Source organism: Podarcis vaucheri, assembly GCF_965113315.1.
Source record: "Podarcis vaucheri genome assembly, chromosome: 6".
In the NCBI taxonomy this organism is placed as follows: domain Eukaryota; kingdom Metazoa; phylum Chordata; class Lepidosauria; order Squamata; family Lacertidae; genus Podarcis; species Podarcis vaucheri.
The window spans coordinates 50,441,152-50,460,125 of NC_138764.1; the positions used below are offsets into that span (position 1 = coordinate 50,441,152).

Below are 18,974 nucleotides of genomic sequence, written 5' to 3' on the forward strand. Positions count from 1 at the left end.
AAGAAGGGTTGCGGTCCCTTATAAATTTCTAAAACTTTATACTTGAGTGGTTTTAATGGACTTGCCTTCAGTTAATGTTTGAGAGCACACTAGGAAGACTCTGTACTTTTGTCATGGATGTTTGATCATCTTTCATTAATCCTTCCATTATTCCTCTAAAGCCACATTCATATTTATTTTCTTGTCACCCGCAGATACAGAAATGCTAAAAGCTGCAGAATGGACTTTATACATAGAGCTTCTGCAAGCACCAAAGATGTTCAACGAATGCACTACTGAACATAACATCTTTATTTTCATAACTATCATATAGTATGAGTTGGTAAGCTTTGTAAGTCTACTACTGGGAAAGAAGGTGCTGATCCACAAAGATAGACCTACCTTAAACCTTGCTGAAAGTAGCAATGTTAGTACTACATGACTGTTACCCATTGGGCTGCTGTCTTATGCAAAGGGCATGTTTGCAGGCGAGGGCAAAAAGGTTTGGTTTTAATGGCTGACAAAATATACTAAGATGGGCTGCAGCAGTGGAAGTTTATCATGTAAACTTGCAAATAAGATTGTGTTTCCTAGCCCTGGAATAAATTCTATTCTTGCACACAGCATTAGGTTAAGCATATTACTGTTAACAGCAGCATGAATATGCATTTGACATTGCCTGCAACAAATTTTTTTAAGCCATCACTGCATTCCTCCCCCCCCCCCTGCAAGTTTACCCATAACCTTGCTCTAAAGCAGCATTATCACGAGCCTTTTGGAAAGGCCCATACCATATTAAGATGGCTAGTAGCTGATTTATTATTAAGCTGTTTTCCTCAATCTGCCCATTTCTTGTGTTCTTTTTCAGTGGAAGAATTAAACTTTTTACTGCTTAAGGATTTTGAGAAGCACAGCATTTGGGTGTAAGTTGAAACAGTAATTTGACAAAAGAAAGAGTTGCCTGTTTTCTAGAATGTTAAACCTAGGTGTGTACCTGAATATAGAACTAAGTCTGCCAACCAGGCAGAGTTTATCTTAAGTGGATAGAGACAATACAATATTCAGTTTTTAATTTTAATAAATTTAATATACAAAACTACATGTTGAAAATAAAAATATAATATGCAGTCTTTTGCAGTGTAACTGAATTTTAAAAGTACATTTTTCTCTTTAAACAAGTACTCATTTCTTAACAATATGGTAAATTTTAAGGTCATTTTAAAGGCTATGGTTGAAGCAAACCAGTCAGTCAATAGCATTTTGCACAAACATAACCCAAACAAATGGTTTTCTGCAGGGGGGAAAGGAGGAAGGAAAAGTCAGTATTTTCCCTCTATCAGTAAGTTTAATAGCAAAACAAAGTTATTGAAAAAGCTACTTCTGTGGTGAAATTGGAATGCCATCTCTTGAAGTAGGAATCTACTGCAGCCATGTAAAATCTAAATAGAATTGAGCTTCCATCTGTAAAATTGAATGTTGTCACAGAAGGAAGTAAAATTTAAAAGCAACTTTTTATATGCAAGGAAAAGAAAGAGCAGGAAATGTAAGGCCCTTCTGCAAAGGAGCCTCTTTATGCCCACCCTGTCTCCCAGGGCAGAACATTGAGCACCTGAGTTCTTTTCAGGTTCAGCATGGGCTAAGAATTTAACTGTCTTCATAGCATATGGCCCACCATTAATAAATTCAGTAGAAGTGTTTGTATTCAGCTGGGGTTAACTTCTCCAGCCATTTAATTTGGGGTCTAGTTCTAATGCCTTGTCTTATGTTCTAGTTGCAGTTTACATAGGTTGTACTAGGAGGGCTTTTTTGTTATTACTAATCTTAGGCAAGCAGTAGCACCTGGCTCAACTATGATTTCCTACCCACAGAGGAAAGTTAACGATTACAGCTCTCACTGCTATATGTTTGCTTTTAAAAAATAATTTCTTGACAGGCTTGGAGCAACTGCTGTCCCCACCTTACCCTTGAATGCTCACCATTTTGCCCATGCTGCTCCAATTTTAGATTGCTCTTTAAAAGGCCAGCGACTCTTACCCATGGGGGTGTGTGGCCAGCCTTGAATAACAGCAGCCTGTGTCTTGTTGAAGCTTAGGTTTGCTTTCTCTCTTATGTGGAGACAGCTCTTTCCACAGGGCTATCAGTTGCTCAGGGATGGAAATCGGATTTAACAGGAACGTGCTCGTGTTCTTTTGCTTACTCTCATTGCCGGCTTTGTACGCTGCAGTGAGAGGGCTCAAGCCGTTCTTCTCATAAGTGCCGTCTTAGGTAAGACAGAGTGCAAACTTCTCAGCCTGAAGTGAAAGCAAAACATGCAACAGCAGCCAAACTATTACAGTTTTCACAGGCTAGCTTTACAGAGTGCTGCTACTATAAAGTGTTAGATAAGTGCAGGCTTAATGGTGGGGATAAATGCACACCAAATGGGAAAATAAAAAGTTACCTAAAAAAAACCCCAGGGCCAACTACAAAAAGAACAAATTTCCATGGTAACTTATTTTTTTTAAGCCTAACAATTCTCACGCCTGTGACAGGCTCTCTCAAAACTTACGAGGGCAGATTTTTGCTATGTCATCAGGCTTGGGGAACAGTTTTATCACAAATAAAGAAAAATAAAGTTAAACTATCCTATTTATACACACAAAACTGCAAGCGTAATTTACATACAGCTTCTAGAGAGATTCTGCTTTGCTTGGGACAGACGTAGAAGGTACCCTCAGTTATGCTGCTTTCTTTCTCTGTACATCTCTATAGAATATTCCGACATGTCTTGGAGGTACTTCAACCAATAATCTGGTCAAGATAATGTAAACGATAATTTCAATGTCTAGAGAAATTAACCATAAGCGGCAGTATAGTGAGGTCAGAATGGAGGTCTTCATAATAAGTTCATCTACAAACATCAGAAATGTTTACATTTCCTTTCCTTTAATTTACTCCCCAGTGATCTCTGCACCCGTTTGAGCATTGAACACATGACTGCAATTGTCTTAAAACATGACCATTGTTTGTTTCTAATCCGTAACAGAAGTGTATTAGCTGCAAAGATAGCATAGCCATTTTGTAGTATTAGAAGCTGCCCTGATCCTGTTTGTTGACAAATGCATAGACGATTCAGAATTATGGAACAACTGTTCTCAATCACGCACCCACCCCCTCATAATAGTGTTAACAAAAGCTTAATTTTTCCAGTTTTAAAGTGCAAATGATTCAGATACAGCTGCTGCTGGAACAGGTCTGAACAGAAAATGAAGTCCTTATGAGATGTTTTCCAGAATATAAAAAATAAGCTCCATTATGACTGGGCCCTCACTCAGCTGGCATGCCCCTCCATGAATCACTGGAACTAAGGCACTGTCCAGGTCATTCATGTACTGAGCAGGCAGTGGCTGCCCATTGCTCCCAGCCTGGTAGCCAACCTAAAAAGTAAGTAAAGAGAAAATATTATTTTGTTTTGAAACTAGATACTAAAGCAATCCCTTAGCATGACGGAAGAGGTTCTAAAATTTTATCCATGGAAGAATGCAGGTAAGCAGGCCCATCCTGTGATTTTGAAGCAACCCTTCAAGATTACATGAAACATAATCCACAATAGGCTTGAACTTGGAGCTTTTCAAATAATCACCCTCAGAAGTTTAAAAGAGGCTTTTTTCAGCTTTTTGAAATACAACAGACATAAAAACAAGTGCAAAAGGAGGTCCTTTCCAGTTCAAAAAGTGGAAGTGAGGTCCAGGAAGAGCTTGTGTCACCTAACAACTGAATAAGAAGAATCATTTTCAAGGAATAAATAGTACAGTAACCTCAATCTGCATGTTTTCACATTAGGGTCGCAGCAATTCTGTAAAAAAGCATATCTCCCCCACCCCCAAAATAGATTCCAGCTTATTTAATTACCAATGCCAAAGATGTGGAGAGAATTTTCCCCACAAGATGTGTTCACTTACTTGATCAGCATCAAGCGTAACACGTAAACCCAGCTTGGTCATCCCGTCTTCCTTCAAAAGCTTCAGGTGAGGGCACAAGGCCAGGCAGAAAGCCTTGGCCACATTCTCAGTCAGCCTGCTGTGGTCAGCAGGGTCACTTAGGCCATTGTGTTGGTCATCATTTTCCAGAAAGAAAACCTGAAGAAAACATAATTTTTCCAGTCTCTAAATTTCTGTACTATAACATCCTATTCTTGTAACTCAAGATCACTGTGACAAGGGCAAGCTTTCTACTCCAGTTAATGGCAGGGATTTCGGCAATTGAGGGAAAGTAGTTAGACCTAGAACGGCACCAAACCAATGAAGAAAACATTTGGCCATTTTCCAATAGGACATGGTGGTGGGCAGATGTCCTTATATCGCTGTGAATTTTATCTCTGCAGAGTATTTAAGATCTTGATAATTAAATCTACAAGTCTGTTACATTTTAACAAATAAAAACTCAGCCTCAGGTTTCTGCTCATCCCATCAGTATGAGAGAAATAGCCAGAATAATTAGGGTAGATGGACTGCTAATAAATGTATCAGGAGTCTTTTCTAGGATACCTTCTATACAGTAGTGTACTATATATCCTTCAGAGCTAAGTCCCAAGGCTATATTCAAGGACATGTATAGTAGAACCCACACAATGAGTCTCAGCCTGGGCTATATAAAAAAGGAACACATTTGCATTCAACCAGAGTATTTGGTGAGGGCTAACATGGCTCCCCCCCCCCAAATCAAGCAATACTTCTGCATTAACATACAAAAACAGTTTTGCTTCCTCACCTCTGTCCACCTAATGACCTTCCCATTTGCTTTATACTCTGAGCCATGGAATATTTTCACGCTTGTGATAGACTCCATTGATTTTCCATCAATGGGACTTACAACACTAGAAAGGAGGAAGTAAGAAACTTTTGTTAGCAGAATTTAAGAATACAGACCCAGATCAGAAGACTATGCAGAAAAATAAGTCCCTTCATCAAGACAATTTCATATACGTTGGGGAGATTGCAATAGAACACCACAAGCAGTTAAATGGACTGTGTGCAGACACACAAAGTAGTATGAGAGAGCCTTCTGTATACACGTTTTTGTTACCACCATTTCTGGTCAAATCAATTTTGCACATGTTAACGGTGCTTCCAGTTGTACCACAGAAAAGCCAAAGCCAGAAATATGATCGGTACAGTTGCAAAGCATGTGTATGGTACTGAAGCAGAGCTTAATGGTGTACTGGCAGGGATGCTGCCAGGGAGTTGGACTAAATTACTTCTAAGGTCCCATCTCTATACAGTAAATAGATAACCATCTGAATACTTATGAAACCTTTTAAAAAGAAAAACAGAGTTCAAAGCTGTCTTTGTCCCCATACAAATACCCTAACATTTCAACACTTTGGACAATGTATGGCTGCGAGGGCACAGAACTTTTTCCAACCAGACAACTGCATTTTCTCGTGAGAGGCGTGTCAGTGGTGGGTGGGGCAGGAGATGAGTCTTACCTTTAGGAGCAACTGGAATGTAACTTACTGCACAAATGTGAAAGGTTTCTACACCCTTTCCCCTCAACATCTCTCAATGCAGGCAAACGAAAGACATAACAATTCAAGGACACATTCAAGCCAGACAAAAACACTCAAAGAATACATGGAGCAGGGAGGATGGGGTGGGAGGATGATACAAGGGGTCTGGAGGGCTATATTCTTCCCCCAGACCTAAGGTTCCCCACTATTTAGTGTAAACATTTAGTGTTTGTTTTAATGCAGAAGTCTTTTTCACACGGTAGCAAAGCTCTTCCCTTTTTTGTTTTGGTAATCATCAAGCTACTGAAGCAAGATTAAGGCTAATGCCACTGTAAAGGTAAACAGGAAGCTGCTCCCATCAACCTACAAAAATAATTGTCTGTGTGAAACCACAGAACACCCCAGGAAGTCATCTGGAATACTACTACAACGGCAGCATCCTGAATAAATGCCTCTTTGAAGTAATGTCCCTGCAGCGGGGGGATGTAGCACATTCTACTACTGCATTACACAGAAAATCATGAAGACAGTCTAGGGAAGCATAATAACTGTAACACAGTTAACACAACAAACAGTGTGTTAACCTCTGCAACTGAAAAGTAATTGCCACCATATGTGGAAGCATAAAATGCAGTTAGAGCTGTTAACATCCCATGCACCTATCTTACGTCGGTGGTTCAACATACCTTATCTATTTCTTTATAGCAATTATTTTAAGACAACAAAGGATATGTCTCCTCCTTGCACACTCACACACATGCTGACAGAAAGCACCAGCTGCTGCGATTTCCCTCAGTGTGTCGACACAATGCCTGTGCATTCATCTCAAAAGATGGTGCATACACAAATTTCAAATACCAAAGATACTCATGTAGTACATGCTTTAATCTCTCATGCAAGTTGTAAGGGGTAGCTTGGTTCCTATAACATTAACAAGTGTTCAGGTGATGCTGTAGAGCAAGATATACATATGATAAATTAATTCGTGAGACATCTGGCCTTAGCATCAGGCTTTTTTTATTAAAAAAAACACCTCTGGGGAGTCAGATCAGCTAACACCCTCTGCTAATTAATTTGAAGGTGCTAGTTCATACCCCTTAAGAATATCACCTCCTGGAATATGAACATGCACTCCATGCAAACAGGCAGATGAATGTGCCATCTTTTCCTTACCAAGAAAGCATATAAAACCAAACAAGCTCATTTAATATCAAGAAAATACTCCTATATTTACCCCTTGTTGAAGTTTTTGTCATCATCCACCCACTGAATGTGCACATGTTCTTGAGGCTCTTCAGCATCCACTTTACCACAGGCAATAGTGAAGTCTTTCATCTCCCTCAGAGCCTGCCTTAGGGAGTCCATATTTTCAGCCGTTATCTGGACCATGACTCCATCTAGGTAGGACAAGACATAATCAGGACAACAGCCCACAGCTGTATTCTTAACCAGAGAACAAATGTACGGTGGGTTCATGCTGCAAACATCCAAGTCCAAAACCAAACTTTTGAACATACACTTGCTAATAGGAGGTGGGTGGAATCCTGAGCCCTGGATTTCAGATTTGCCTAGGGGTTTATATGTAGACAGTGCAGCCTGCACAATCCATACACTACAAAAATCAAGGCATAAAATTATATAGATTAGGCCTTGGTATAAAAATGGAATCAAAGCCTGGATAGGACAGCACAATCCCAATCTCCAACACACACACCCTCCAAAAGAAAACATTCCAGGATGTACTCTGTGTGCTACATTGTGCAGCACATTATACAAAATTAGCCTAAGCTGAAACATCAGGTGTTTATGTCATTATTTGTTTTAAATTACTTCTATATTGCCATTTCATAAGAAAAAAGCAGTTTACAGAAATTATATATACACAATATAATTGGTATTGACAGCAGGAGTACAAATTAACTTTAAAAGAGCCTTTTTCATAACTACTACTTATCTATAATCTATATTCCTGTTCTAGTGTTAAAATCCTCACAGACATTTTCACTCCTTAAAAAAAATAAAATCACATTATCCACATTCAATTTTCCACCACCGTCTGGTACTATAAGCACAGGAGTCAGTACATTCCTCTTTTTTGTTTATTTAAGCTTGTCTCTTGGTCTAAGATTCTAAGAACCCAATACTTAGTTTAAAAATAGCAATACGTTTTGTAAACAAGGGTAAGTTCTAACCGAACTTACCGAAGCACTGTTACATTTAACCAAGAAGAAACTAGTGTACATGGTGAAAGGTGACTCAAAACTTACCTTCTACAATGCTGGACTTTGCCAGATAGCCTGAAGAAGACTTTAGAGCTCCACTGAACACAAAGAAGCTAGCTCCAGTCACTGCAACAAATGGGAGACATGAATAAGATTCATATTGTTTGTTTGTTTGTTTGTTTAAGTCAATGACCAGTAGAGAAGATAAAAAGAAAACACATAAAACACAATAAAATGTATTAAGTATTACATGTGGAGTTAAAAACAATGTAAGATAAAACATGAGAAATATAATTATATTAAAATGTAAAAAAACAAGGTAATGTGTTAGTAATTCTAAAATTAAGACACTGTATATAAAAGCCAGGTTTCAGTATTAGATCAGCAACAAAACAGCCAATAATCCAAGCAAAGCCCATGTAAAACAAATGTATGCAACTACCAATATTCAATGATGGAGGAAAGCTCCTTTCAATAGCGTTTTCTAAGCCAAGTAAAACACTTTAGCAAGTCCAAGTATTAAAAAGAAACCCACATTTTCCACCTAATCACTAAAAGTAATCCTACAGCTTTAAAATTTGATGTCCTGGGAAAATTACTACTTCAGCACAGCCCTGAGTAATGAGTAGTTCCAAACAGGTTCTGCAAGGGGACTTTCCTTGAAGAATGAAGAGGTGTGTGCTGTCTTCATGAAAACCTCTTTACTTACTAAAATTTAAGCATTAGATAATGGCAAGGAAATAGAATACAAGTTCTCTGTGCACCACTGTGATATTTTATAATGTGAGCAATTCATAGAATTTTTTTTTTTTTAAATCAGCCAGAGGCAGAATTAGTGCAATGCCCAGAATCCAACTAGCTGTGGGTGAAAGGCGATTTTACTTCCAGCATCTTTCAGCCAGTTCAAGATTAAAGATAAAGGTACCCCTGACCGTTAGGTCCAGTCGTGGACTCCTCTGGTGTTGCATGCTCATCTCGCTCTATAGGCCAAGACAGCTTCCGGGTCATGTGGCCAGCATGACTAAGCCGCTTCTGGTGAACCAGAGCAGCGCACGGAAACACTGTTTATCTTCCCACCAGAGAGGTACCTATTTATCTACTTGCACTTTGACGGGCTTTTGCACTGCTAGGTGGGCAGAAGCTGGGACCGAACGAGAGCTCACCCCGTTGCAGTGTTCAAGATTACTCACAGTCTTATATAGAATTCCCTCCAGAAAACGTATTCCATACAATTGGCCAGTCAAAAAGCTTAAATGGTTATTTGCTCTCCTTCAAAAAGGAGATCTGTGGGTATTCTTAGGACTTCAGGAGCAAGCCACAGTGGACCCCCATGCTCAGTATCGGCTGCATCTGGTTTAAGCAGCTGGAACAAAAGCTTTCAAGCTTCATAAATTGGATTATTGCAAGGATGTTTACATGGAGCCTTCAAAGGCTGTTTGGAAGCTGGTACAGAATCTACCACCCATCTGTTAACGTAAGTGGTGACAGGATGATCATTACTTGACTTTAGCACCAGATCAAGTAAACATCACAATTGTGAACTAGGAGTATGTATCTCTGCAAAGGGGATCTCCTATAGTGATGAAAAGACAATTCATTTGTGAGTGCTGCATTCATATATACCTAGAATGTAAAGTTCAGCTGAATAAATGCTAAGCATTACTGGCTGAGAAAGGTTCAGAAAGCAAATTAATTGGCCTGTTTCAGATGCAACACTAAAGCATTGTTTAGCAGGAGAAGATCAAGCCACAAAAAAGCTTCACACTGTCACCAAATCACAGAATTGTAGAGTTGGAAGGGACCATGAGGGTCATCTAGTCCAACCCCCTGCAATGCAGGCATCTTTTGCCCAAAGTGCAGCTTGAACCCACAACCCCAAGATTAAGAGTCTCATGCTCTACTGACTGAGCTATCCCAGCTATGTATACCATTCCTCCTCCACACACGTGGAGAAGAGACTGAAAGCATTCACGTTTCCCTTTATCTCCTGAGTTCATAAGCTGTGATAGTACAAAGAAGCCAGGATCTCAAACCACAGTATAGCTGATGAATCCCACCATGGTGTGTAGTGTAAGAAAGATGAAAAATGGACTTTTAAAATGGAGAGGCAAATGGAAATAGGCAGTGAAAAGCTGCATAGTATTCAATGTGTTTGCACAAAGTGCTCCAATTAATATTAATACTAATATTAAAATTAATTATAACCCATAATTTCTCAGGGCAGTATAACACATGTTATTAAGGTTCAAAATTACAGCTATGACATTAAAACCATGGAGACTGCAAAATAGTAACCCAGCAGCAGAGAAGCAACTTCTTTAAATCAGACATCTCCATAGGCCTGAATGAAAAAATCTCTTAACATAAAACTATTAATGAGAGGAAAAACTGTTTATGAGAGTAACAACTGTATCTCCTATGGGAAGGAATTCCCCACCCAGTGTGCCATTAAGGCCCTGCTCACTGTTAGCATACAACCAACTGCAGTTGTTCATGCAACTGCAAGCAGGACATCCCTCACATATCTTAAAGAATAACGTCAGCATATAATGGGATAGTTGTTCCTTTAAGTACTTAGGTCCCAAGCTGTATATGGCTTTGTACACCAAATCCAGCACCTTAAATTGGGCCCAGGCAGCCAGTGTCAAAGATCACTTACATATGAACCTGTCAAGACTTTTGCAGCCACATTCTTCACCAACTGCATCTCCAAGGGCAGGCCCATATAGAGCACACTGCAGTAGTCTAAGCTTGAGGTTACCAGGCCATACAGCTAGGCTGCCCTGGTGATGAACCAGCAGAAGCTGGGCTGAGGCATCTCTTGCCATTGAAGCCTCGTGAGCTTCTAGAAGCACCCTCAGCTTATGAATCTGCTGCTTCGGGAAGGGTTGCAGCTTCGTTCAGAATAGGCCATATACCCAATTCTCACCTGTGAACCATCACCAACAGTGCCTTTGTCTTATCAAGATTCAGTCTCAGTTTAGTGGCTCTCATTCAGGCCATAACTGCCTTCAGGCACTAGGGCTCTTTGCTCATCATGCACTTATAAAATCAAAAGGGCTTACAAGCAAAAAACAATGAACAAGAAAACAATGCAAACAGCAGACTGTTTATGGGGGGGTGAATACATTGTCAGCAACTCTCACCCTTCCGCGGTTGATTATGAATACTGATGGCCTGTGTCTGATAGTTCCCATCATCATTCTGCACACACACGAGATGAGAGTCTGCCCTGTCATTGAAGCATGCCCCACCTGCTAGAACATGCTCATTGGACTTGTTCATGGCTTTCATCATCTGCAACCAAAACATTTGCCATTACCACACAATATGAGACCACCACCCAAGAAATGTGAGAACTGTCTCCACAGGTGCAAACCCTGAAGAAAAATGACATCTGTACAGGGCAGATGGAGGCAAACTTTTTTTTCTGTCAAAGAACTCCTTTCAGGGATAACTGGGAGGGGGCGGGGCTAAACTCAGCAGTGGCCAAGGCCAGAGCCAAAGGTAGTCTCTCTCTCTCTTGTCCATGGGGGGCACTTCAGTCTTGCCAAGGGTCTGAGGTGATGCTTGCCAACGATCACATAAAATCAGGCCAATGGCTGTGGAGTGCCCATCCCAGGAATAGGGACAAATTAAACTATTTGCAATGCTCTTTCTTGGCTCTTTGAAAAAAAAATAAACATTTAACAATCACTGAATTAAAATTTTAGTCCTCCAAAAGAAATATATGATTTATGGCATACAATATTTTGGAGAAGAACATGCAAGACAGTTTACACCTGATCTGCCATATCAACATGAGATATTAAGGTATGTCATTATTCATAATTTTTCAGATGGGAGAAAAGGTAAAGAGATATCATGGCTTAACCAAAGCTGCTCCCTCAGTTCCTTGCTGAGCAAGAATTTGAAACCCGATCTCACAGATCCAGTTGTATTCACCCCTCAAGTAACTCCTAGTTCGTTCAATATTTCATCAATAGAAGAATCACTGTGATGCTTCTTGGACATGTGTGTTACATATTTATTCACACGACATACCTCATTGTATCTGTTGCTGGGAATTTTGATGCTGGTTTTCCTCACTTCCATATCAACCACTAAGCCTTGGACAACTGGCAATGTATACTGGTAATTTCTGAAGTCCTATCAGTGCACAGAACAATGAAAATCACAATTGCTGCTGGCATTTGAGTTTCAGCAACGCAAGAACTATGGGTCAACTTTGAAAAATTACAATAAAAATACTAAATCCATTCGCAATAAGCAGTATTCTTTACTCATTATTTTGTTTAAAATATTGCAAAATACATTTTGTTTCAGGAGCAACCTAACCCATCAGTAGGGGCTCTGAAAACAACACTAAGTAGAAAGAACTGATATTGTACCAATGAGTTTCATGAGATGCAATGTGTATCAGAGTAAGCTGGGTACGTTTAGCTGTGAGAAAATAGAAATTGCCTTTGGATGAACAAGAAGAGGAAAGGAGCACCTGATAATCTCCCATTCCCACCCACTCATCCACCTCTGCTATATTCCTTCCTGGTGTCCAATAACACACTTCACATTTGGAACAGGTGCCTGTTTAATCTCCTTAAATGCTATGGGGCATCAGAAGAAGAAGAAGAAGAAGAGTTTGGATTTGATATCCCGCCTTTCACTCCCCTTCAGGAGTCTCAAAGCGGCTAACAATCTCCTTTCCCTTCCTCCCCCACAACAAACACCCTGTGAGGTGAGTGGGGCTGAGAGACTTCAATGAAGTGTGACTGGCCCAAGGTCACCCAGCAGCTGCATGTGGAGGAGCGGAGACGCGAACCCGGTTACCCAGATTACATGACTACCGCTCTTAACCACTACACCACTCCAAGGTATTCTTTCTGTCCTTGAGCACAGCTGTGCTCTTTCTCTAGCATACAAAAATAAAAATAAAAATTACAGGACACTAAACTGGGGTTCCTTGGTATAAATGTACAGATGAAATGCTTAGGTGGTTTTTATTAACAGTAGTGTGCCTACAGCTATATGATGGTCCAGTTCAGAGATGTTAAAAAAAAAGGACCTTTAGTGTTCTCTTTATTTAAAATAGATATTTGTTGCATAAAACTGTGTATTAGATTCTGCATGATATTGAGAGCAAACCTCATCCCCACCTCCTTTAAAGACTTATCCTTTTAGGGATAAGGGTTAATAGTCTTTAGGGACTAATTATAATCTGAGCTGTAAAATTGGTATTGTGGTGTTCTATGGTATTTTTGTTATGCTCAGAAATACTTGTTTTTGTGATGTCTTTTAAATTATCTTTTGAAATCATATGGATGTTTTAGCCAGTTTTAAATTATATTTTTTGTTTACGTTTTTGTATGTAGTTTGTAAAACACTTTGAGAATAATTTTTTGCTTGAAAACTGTATATAAATTTGTTAAATAAATAAATAAATAAATAAATAAATTCTACTCCATCATATCTAGATTTAAGAAATCTACACATTATTATATTTTCAGAATAACAGTGCATATAAATTAGGTGAGTGAACAGAACACATACATTTTTCTATTTACAAAATAATCTTGTAACCATCACTTACTGCAAGAAGATTCATAATTGTGTGTCCAGTCTCTCCAAACAATGGCTTACGAAATCTGACACTGAAAAGTGGGCACGGGTACACTAAGAAAGAAAAAAGATCTCAGATTCAAACGTATCTATGGAGAAGTTCACTCCAAAAACCTTGCATTTGGTAGCTAGAAAATCAAATTTAGAAAAATATCAACAGTAGGAAGATCAAAATAACACCATAGCTTGTATCCAGACATGCTCAGAGAAGTTCCACTTGCACAGGAAGAAGTTCCATTTGCACAACAAAAACCACGGACCCTCCACAAGTGGAGAACCCCCACTGGATTCTGATTCCCTCTGCAAATAGAATGAGCCCTTTTTTGCAAAGCGTCAAGTCTTGATCCAACCCAGAGTTCTCCCTCATTGTGGTTCTTTGCCAGTGGTCCACATATAGTCACATACAAGGAAGGAATCATTCCACCTATGTTGGTGCCTGTCTGATCAAGGACAATTGTAAGAATAGAATAATAGGATGGGCCTTCAGATTTCTACTTGGAGCACAGACATGTGCTGAGGAAAGATGCTCTGCCTTTCTAGCAACACTTTCCATGTTTTTATTTGTACACTACAGAGCCAAAATGGGAGCACAAGAAGTCACTGTGTGTGACCTAACACTAACCCCAACTGACTTAAACAAATGATTGTTGTGGAGATCTTAACAGCTTATATTCAGTACTAGGTTTTTGTAACCATTTTTAATTTTCAAGTTTGCCTAGGTTTCAGTTACTTATGAAAGTGGTGCACACACAAAAGAACCACTGAATACAACTCTGAAAACCATGACTGCACCAGTTACTCCAAGCTCCCATGTCTGGTAGGGTGCCATAGAGCCCTCCGTCGCACAGAAAGCCATTTTAAACCCCACTTCAGACACTGTTCCCATATAACATAACCTACTGTGCATTAAGTGCACAAGCAACTACTTTAATGTAGATTAATTTGGCCAACAGAATCACATTTAGTAATGTCCTTACAACGGTAGCTTGGACCCTAACGTTTTGCTCCATGAACAGAAGACTCCCTTTGCTCACAAAGCAAAAAGTTTGAATCCAAGGCAATGTGATTACCAGCAACAAAATGGTAAAATATGTATATATGACACTCTGAAACCAAGGCTGGGATCTAACGGGACACTGAAGACTAATAGGACTTACACCTGTATTCAGCTCCAAGTCTCAACATCAGTCGGATGGGAAATACTTTGGCCCAAGGAGTCTCCCATTTCTGGATAAGGATTCCAAATAAATATGGTGGAGTGGGGAGCACCAAGTCCTGCAGCGACTGATACACAGGTGTAACATACAAGAAGCCGCCATGCTCCTTACTGCCGAGAAAACTCTGACTGAAAAAGGAATGTCCTAAATTACCCACAACACTGCCTATGGAAACAAGAGAAATAGTTATTATTAATGGCTATATATCCAAAAGGCAAGATAAAATTGCACAGAGATCCTACTTCCTCTTGTGCTACTTGTGACACAGAAGAAAACATTTTTAAAGAAATGTTAAGGTATACTAACTTAAATTACCCATTTGCAGCAGATATACCAAAATAAAAGCAAAAGGAATTTTATTCAATAGTATATAATGCTTTGTTTTTCCAGTTTAATTAGAAAAGTTCTGCACACACTTATTGATTTCATTTCTAGGTATTTGCAACTGAAATCTCTACAGTGTAGATTCCCTGCCACAAAAAAACCCCAAGAACCCTGATCCCAAAAGGGATACGAAAAAAGCAACTCCACAAACATTGCAACATTCTGAAGCAGCCATATGCTGAGTCTTAGGCTAGAGATGGAATATACGGTAATTTTAAGAAAGTGTTTTGAAATAAATGTTGCACTTCTCATGTTTAGTACAAAATACTTTTATCCAAAAGTTTGACCTCTTGTCAAACAGGATTTGCAGGTCTTAGAAATGACACCAAATCCTGCCAAGCAATTTTATCAGATGTGAAGGTGTGATGAGTATATACATACCATGAGCAGCACACTTAATTCACTCCCAACTTCCTGAGAAAACTTTGTCTCTGGGCTTAACTTGGTAGATTATTTATTACTATTATATACATTACTATTATTATATACAGAGAAAACCTTTGTTTCAATAGTGAAATTATATGTCATAGGTTTTAAACCAGTACCAATACCATGCTTTATACTGTTGCATTTTAACAACAAAGGATGTTAATGAAAAAGAGAATGCTTAAAAGTTAATAATATGTGATGTTGAAAATGTTGGATCTAAGATTAAGGACACTCAGGTACAAATTTCTACTCAGCCATGAAGCTATGACCTGCAGGTACTAGATATGCAGCCCAAGCACATACAACTCTTAAAGCTCTAAGCCCTGCTTAAAATTTATCCACTGTTCTATAGCAGAAATCCTTTACAAATTTCCCACTCCCTTCAGCTTTTCAGAAATAATTACACACAGTGTACCCTCTATTTATTACAGGCATGTTTTGCCTTATAAGAAACCAGAAGCCTTCTACCTGGCGTTACTCGGAAATTTTAAGAAACCCCAAAATCAGCACCGTTTTGAAAGGTTCAGTCTGCTATCTTGATTTGAAAAACCTGCTCCCTGATCTCGGGAACCAGCAATTTTTTAAAATGCTGTGTTAAGAGGTGTTCCAAAGCATAGCAAACAAATGAACAACTTTCCAAAATATGTAGCAGAATGGTTAAGACACAGTTGTCTTATTCATTGCACTTATAGTAAATAACTTTACAGCAAGCTGTTTCTGATAACCCCCTAGCAGTGTTAATTTAGTGTACTGTACTGCATCCCTCCACAACTCTCTCTCAACTACTTACAATGTCAGAACATAAGCAAGCCACATACTAAGAGTGTATTATGGACCACTGCAGAAATTGATTTAGAGTGCTATGAGTCATGAAGATCATCTGCTCACAAAACAAGAATCCTTTTTGTATCCAGCACAGTAACTCATGATTTAATTTGACTGCCTTACATTTCTGAACTACAGAAATAGAAAATGCCCCCTCCCCAAAAAGAATCATAAAAGTCAGCAGTACTGGTATTAAATTTTGGCTTTTGATTAAAAATAACAAAGCCCCGAAACTCTGCTTCCCTCACAGCATTGAAGAACAGTATATCAAAGAATACCAAAAATAGAATTCAAATACACATTATGTAGAGGTCATAAATTATGCAACACTGTAGTGAAATTGCACATAGTAATAACTGTAGTATGCTGGATCAAAGTTCAATCAGCATCTGAAGAAAAGGCAGAGAGCCCTTTGGTTACTTAAATATTATTTAATAATGTACAAATATGGACTATTTTATAAAAGAATCTAGAAGGCACAGCTACACAACTGTGATGACTTAATAATTCAAGTAATTTAGCTGTCAGCAGTCATCACAATTTTCAAATAGGCAGTTCTCTCACCTGCCAAAGCATCTCTATAAAGCTGCACAAAGTGGTTGAAAATATCCTTCGGCAAACACTTCTCATCAGGTAAGCACTGGAGAAGAATTACTATTTCTGACTGGCCTACAGCATGCATTCCTTTTGTAGTGAAGCACCAGCACTTCCTGTTCACATCTGTAGAAGGGAAAGCACAAAGAGGGTTTGTAAAAATAAACATATGGAGTACAGTCATACCTCGTATTGTGTACGCTTCATGTTGTGTCTTTTCACGTTACATCTCGTGGCAACGCGGAAGTACCAGAACAGGTTACTTCTGGGTTTCGCCGCTCGCACCTGCACAAAGCGCTAAATCATGTTTTGCGCATGTGCAGAAGCGCCAAATTGTGCCACATGCCTGTGCAGACACAGAGCTTCGAGTTGCGGGCATTTCACGTTACGGACGGGCCTCCGGAACGGATTCCATCCATAACACGAGGTACCACGATAAATGCAAAATTAATGAAGACATTACTGTAGGCTGCTTATTTGCCAAGGCCAAACTAAACACAACAGAGCTCTCTGACTCAGGATCTCATTTATATATAAAAAAACCATGTATGGTTTTTGTGTATGGGTTGTGTGTAGATTTTAGACAACAGTACTGGGTGATTCAGGGTTTGACCCTTCTTGCAATATCACTTTCCTCAATTAAAACCCTGCCCAAGTTATTCACCCTGCAGGTTAAAAGTCTTAGTTACTATAAGGTTGTATTTCTGACCCAATATGGTAACCTCTGCATTTGCTAGTCTTTACATTTTAAGTCTCTCCTCTCAGCACAGCACTGCAATGGGGAGGAATCCCTCAAATTGGCAGGATTATGGCTTGTGTCTGCCATTGTGCATCTGTGTGCCTGCCTGTGTGTGCACAGGCTTGGTCGGGGAGAGGCACAAAGCTAGGGGACAGCAAAGTTCATTTTGACAACATCCTCCACTGACATGAAGCCCTTAGACCAAATAAGGTTAGCCACCCCTAGTTTAACCACATAGGTTAAACTAGGCATTCATCTAAGCTGCTAGCATGCGTGAAATGAGGTACCTTGCGCAACAGGACTTCTCTCCACTTCTCCCACCTGTACTTCCAAAATCAGCTATGGAGCGTTTCAAGGAACCCTCAGAACAGGTTTAGGGGACAAATGGGGAGAGAAGAGCAAGGGAAGTCCCACTGCACGAGTAGACCCTTGTTCCCTGTAGGTGTACCCCTCTTAGAGTTATGCTGAATTACACCATAAAGGTAAAGGTACCCCTGCCCGTATGGGCCAGTCTTGACAGACTCTAGGGTTGTGCGCTCATCTCACTCTAGAGGCCGGGAGCCAGCGCTGTCCGTAGACACTTCCGGGTCACGTGGCCAGCGTGACGAAGCTGCTCTGGCGAACCGGCACCAGAGCAGCACACGGAAACGCCATTTACCTTCCCGCTATAAAGCGGTACCTGTTTATCTACTTGCACTTAAGGGTGCTTTCGAACTGCTAGGTGGGCAGGAGCTGGGACCGAACGACGGGAGCTCACCCCGCCGCGGGGATTCAAACCGCTGACCATGCGATCGGCAAGTCCTAGGCGCTGAGGTTTTACCCACAGCGCCACCCCGCGTCCCCGAATTACACCATAGATAATCTTAAATCCTGGATATTTTGAACTGCATCTTGTTATGCTCATAGGAAGTATGATTTTATAAACCCCATCATTCAGCGTACTGAAGTTCCACTGTAATATCATGCTGCTATTAAATCAAGAAATCATCAGTAGCAAGACTAGCACGTCTTTTAAATATGTGAATTCATATATTGGGCCTCAGAAAATAATATCCTGGATTTTGGCACACAATCACTTCCAAGACACAGATCAGAAAGACAATTCACCACTGTTACTTGAAGGTGATTTTCTGCAGTGCAAGAAGTTTTTCACAGGGAAATGTTTTATAAAGCAAAGGAAATTGATTCATTGCAAGATCGTTTTATCATCATCCAAATAAACTGGACTTACAGTTCACAATTTTAACCATGGACAGCAAATTTGCATTTAAAACAAACACAAGGGGGTCAGGGCCACCATCTTCCAACTGCTGCATCACTGATATATGAGATGGTTTTTCTTCTACAGCATAATCTGAAAGCAAAAAAGGTAGCTGTCAAATGATGGTTGTCAAGTGTCTTATGCAATTTGGCAATAGCGTATCTCTCATATTTAAGTACTGTGTGGTCTGTCACCTTATTCAAATGGATGGGTGGAGGAT

General features: G+C 39.7%; 2 protein-coding genes across 6 annotated transcripts in view; one reads left to right on the plus strand and one right to left on the minus strand.

The window, feature by feature from the left end:
• The window catches only part of CC2D1B (coiled-coil and C2 domain containing 1B), a 38,638-nt gene extending 37,529 nt beyond the window's left edge, over positions 1-1,109 (plus strand). For both annotated transcript variants that reach the window (XM_082228191.1, XM_082228192.1), the window contains exon 25: positions 195-1,109. The gene's annotated coding sequence lies outside the window, so the exon portion shown is untranslated. The remainder of the gene's footprint in view (positions 1-194) is intronic.
• ZFYVE9 (zinc finger FYVE-type containing 9) overlaps positions 1,040-18,974 on the minus strand; it is a 48,683-nt gene continuing 30,748 nt past the window's right edge. For all 4 annotated transcript variants that reach the window (XM_082228181.1, XM_082228180.1, XM_082228183.1 and 1 more), the window contains 11 exons: positions 18,725-18,847; positions 16,725-16,880; positions 14,463-14,687; positions 13,277-13,359; positions 11,734-11,838; positions 10,836-10,986; positions 7,735-7,815; positions 6,702-6,864; positions 4,729-4,834; positions 3,921-4,097; positions 1,040-3,395 (listed from right to left, as the gene is read on the minus strand). In XM_082228181.1, the coding sequence (XP_082084307.1) occupies positions 3,234-3,395; positions 3,921-4,097; positions 4,729-4,834; positions 6,702-6,864; positions 7,735-7,815; positions 10,836-10,986; positions 11,734-11,838; positions 13,277-13,359; positions 14,463-14,687; positions 16,725-16,880; positions 18,725-18,847 (1,532 nt within the window). In that variant the 3' untranslated portion in view covers positions 1,040-3,233. The remainder of the gene's footprint in view (positions 3,396-3,920; positions 4,098-4,728; positions 4,835-6,701; positions 6,865-7,734; positions 7,816-10,835; positions 10,987-11,733; positions 11,839-13,276; positions 13,360-14,462; positions 14,688-16,724; positions 16,881-18,724; positions 18,848-18,974) is intronic.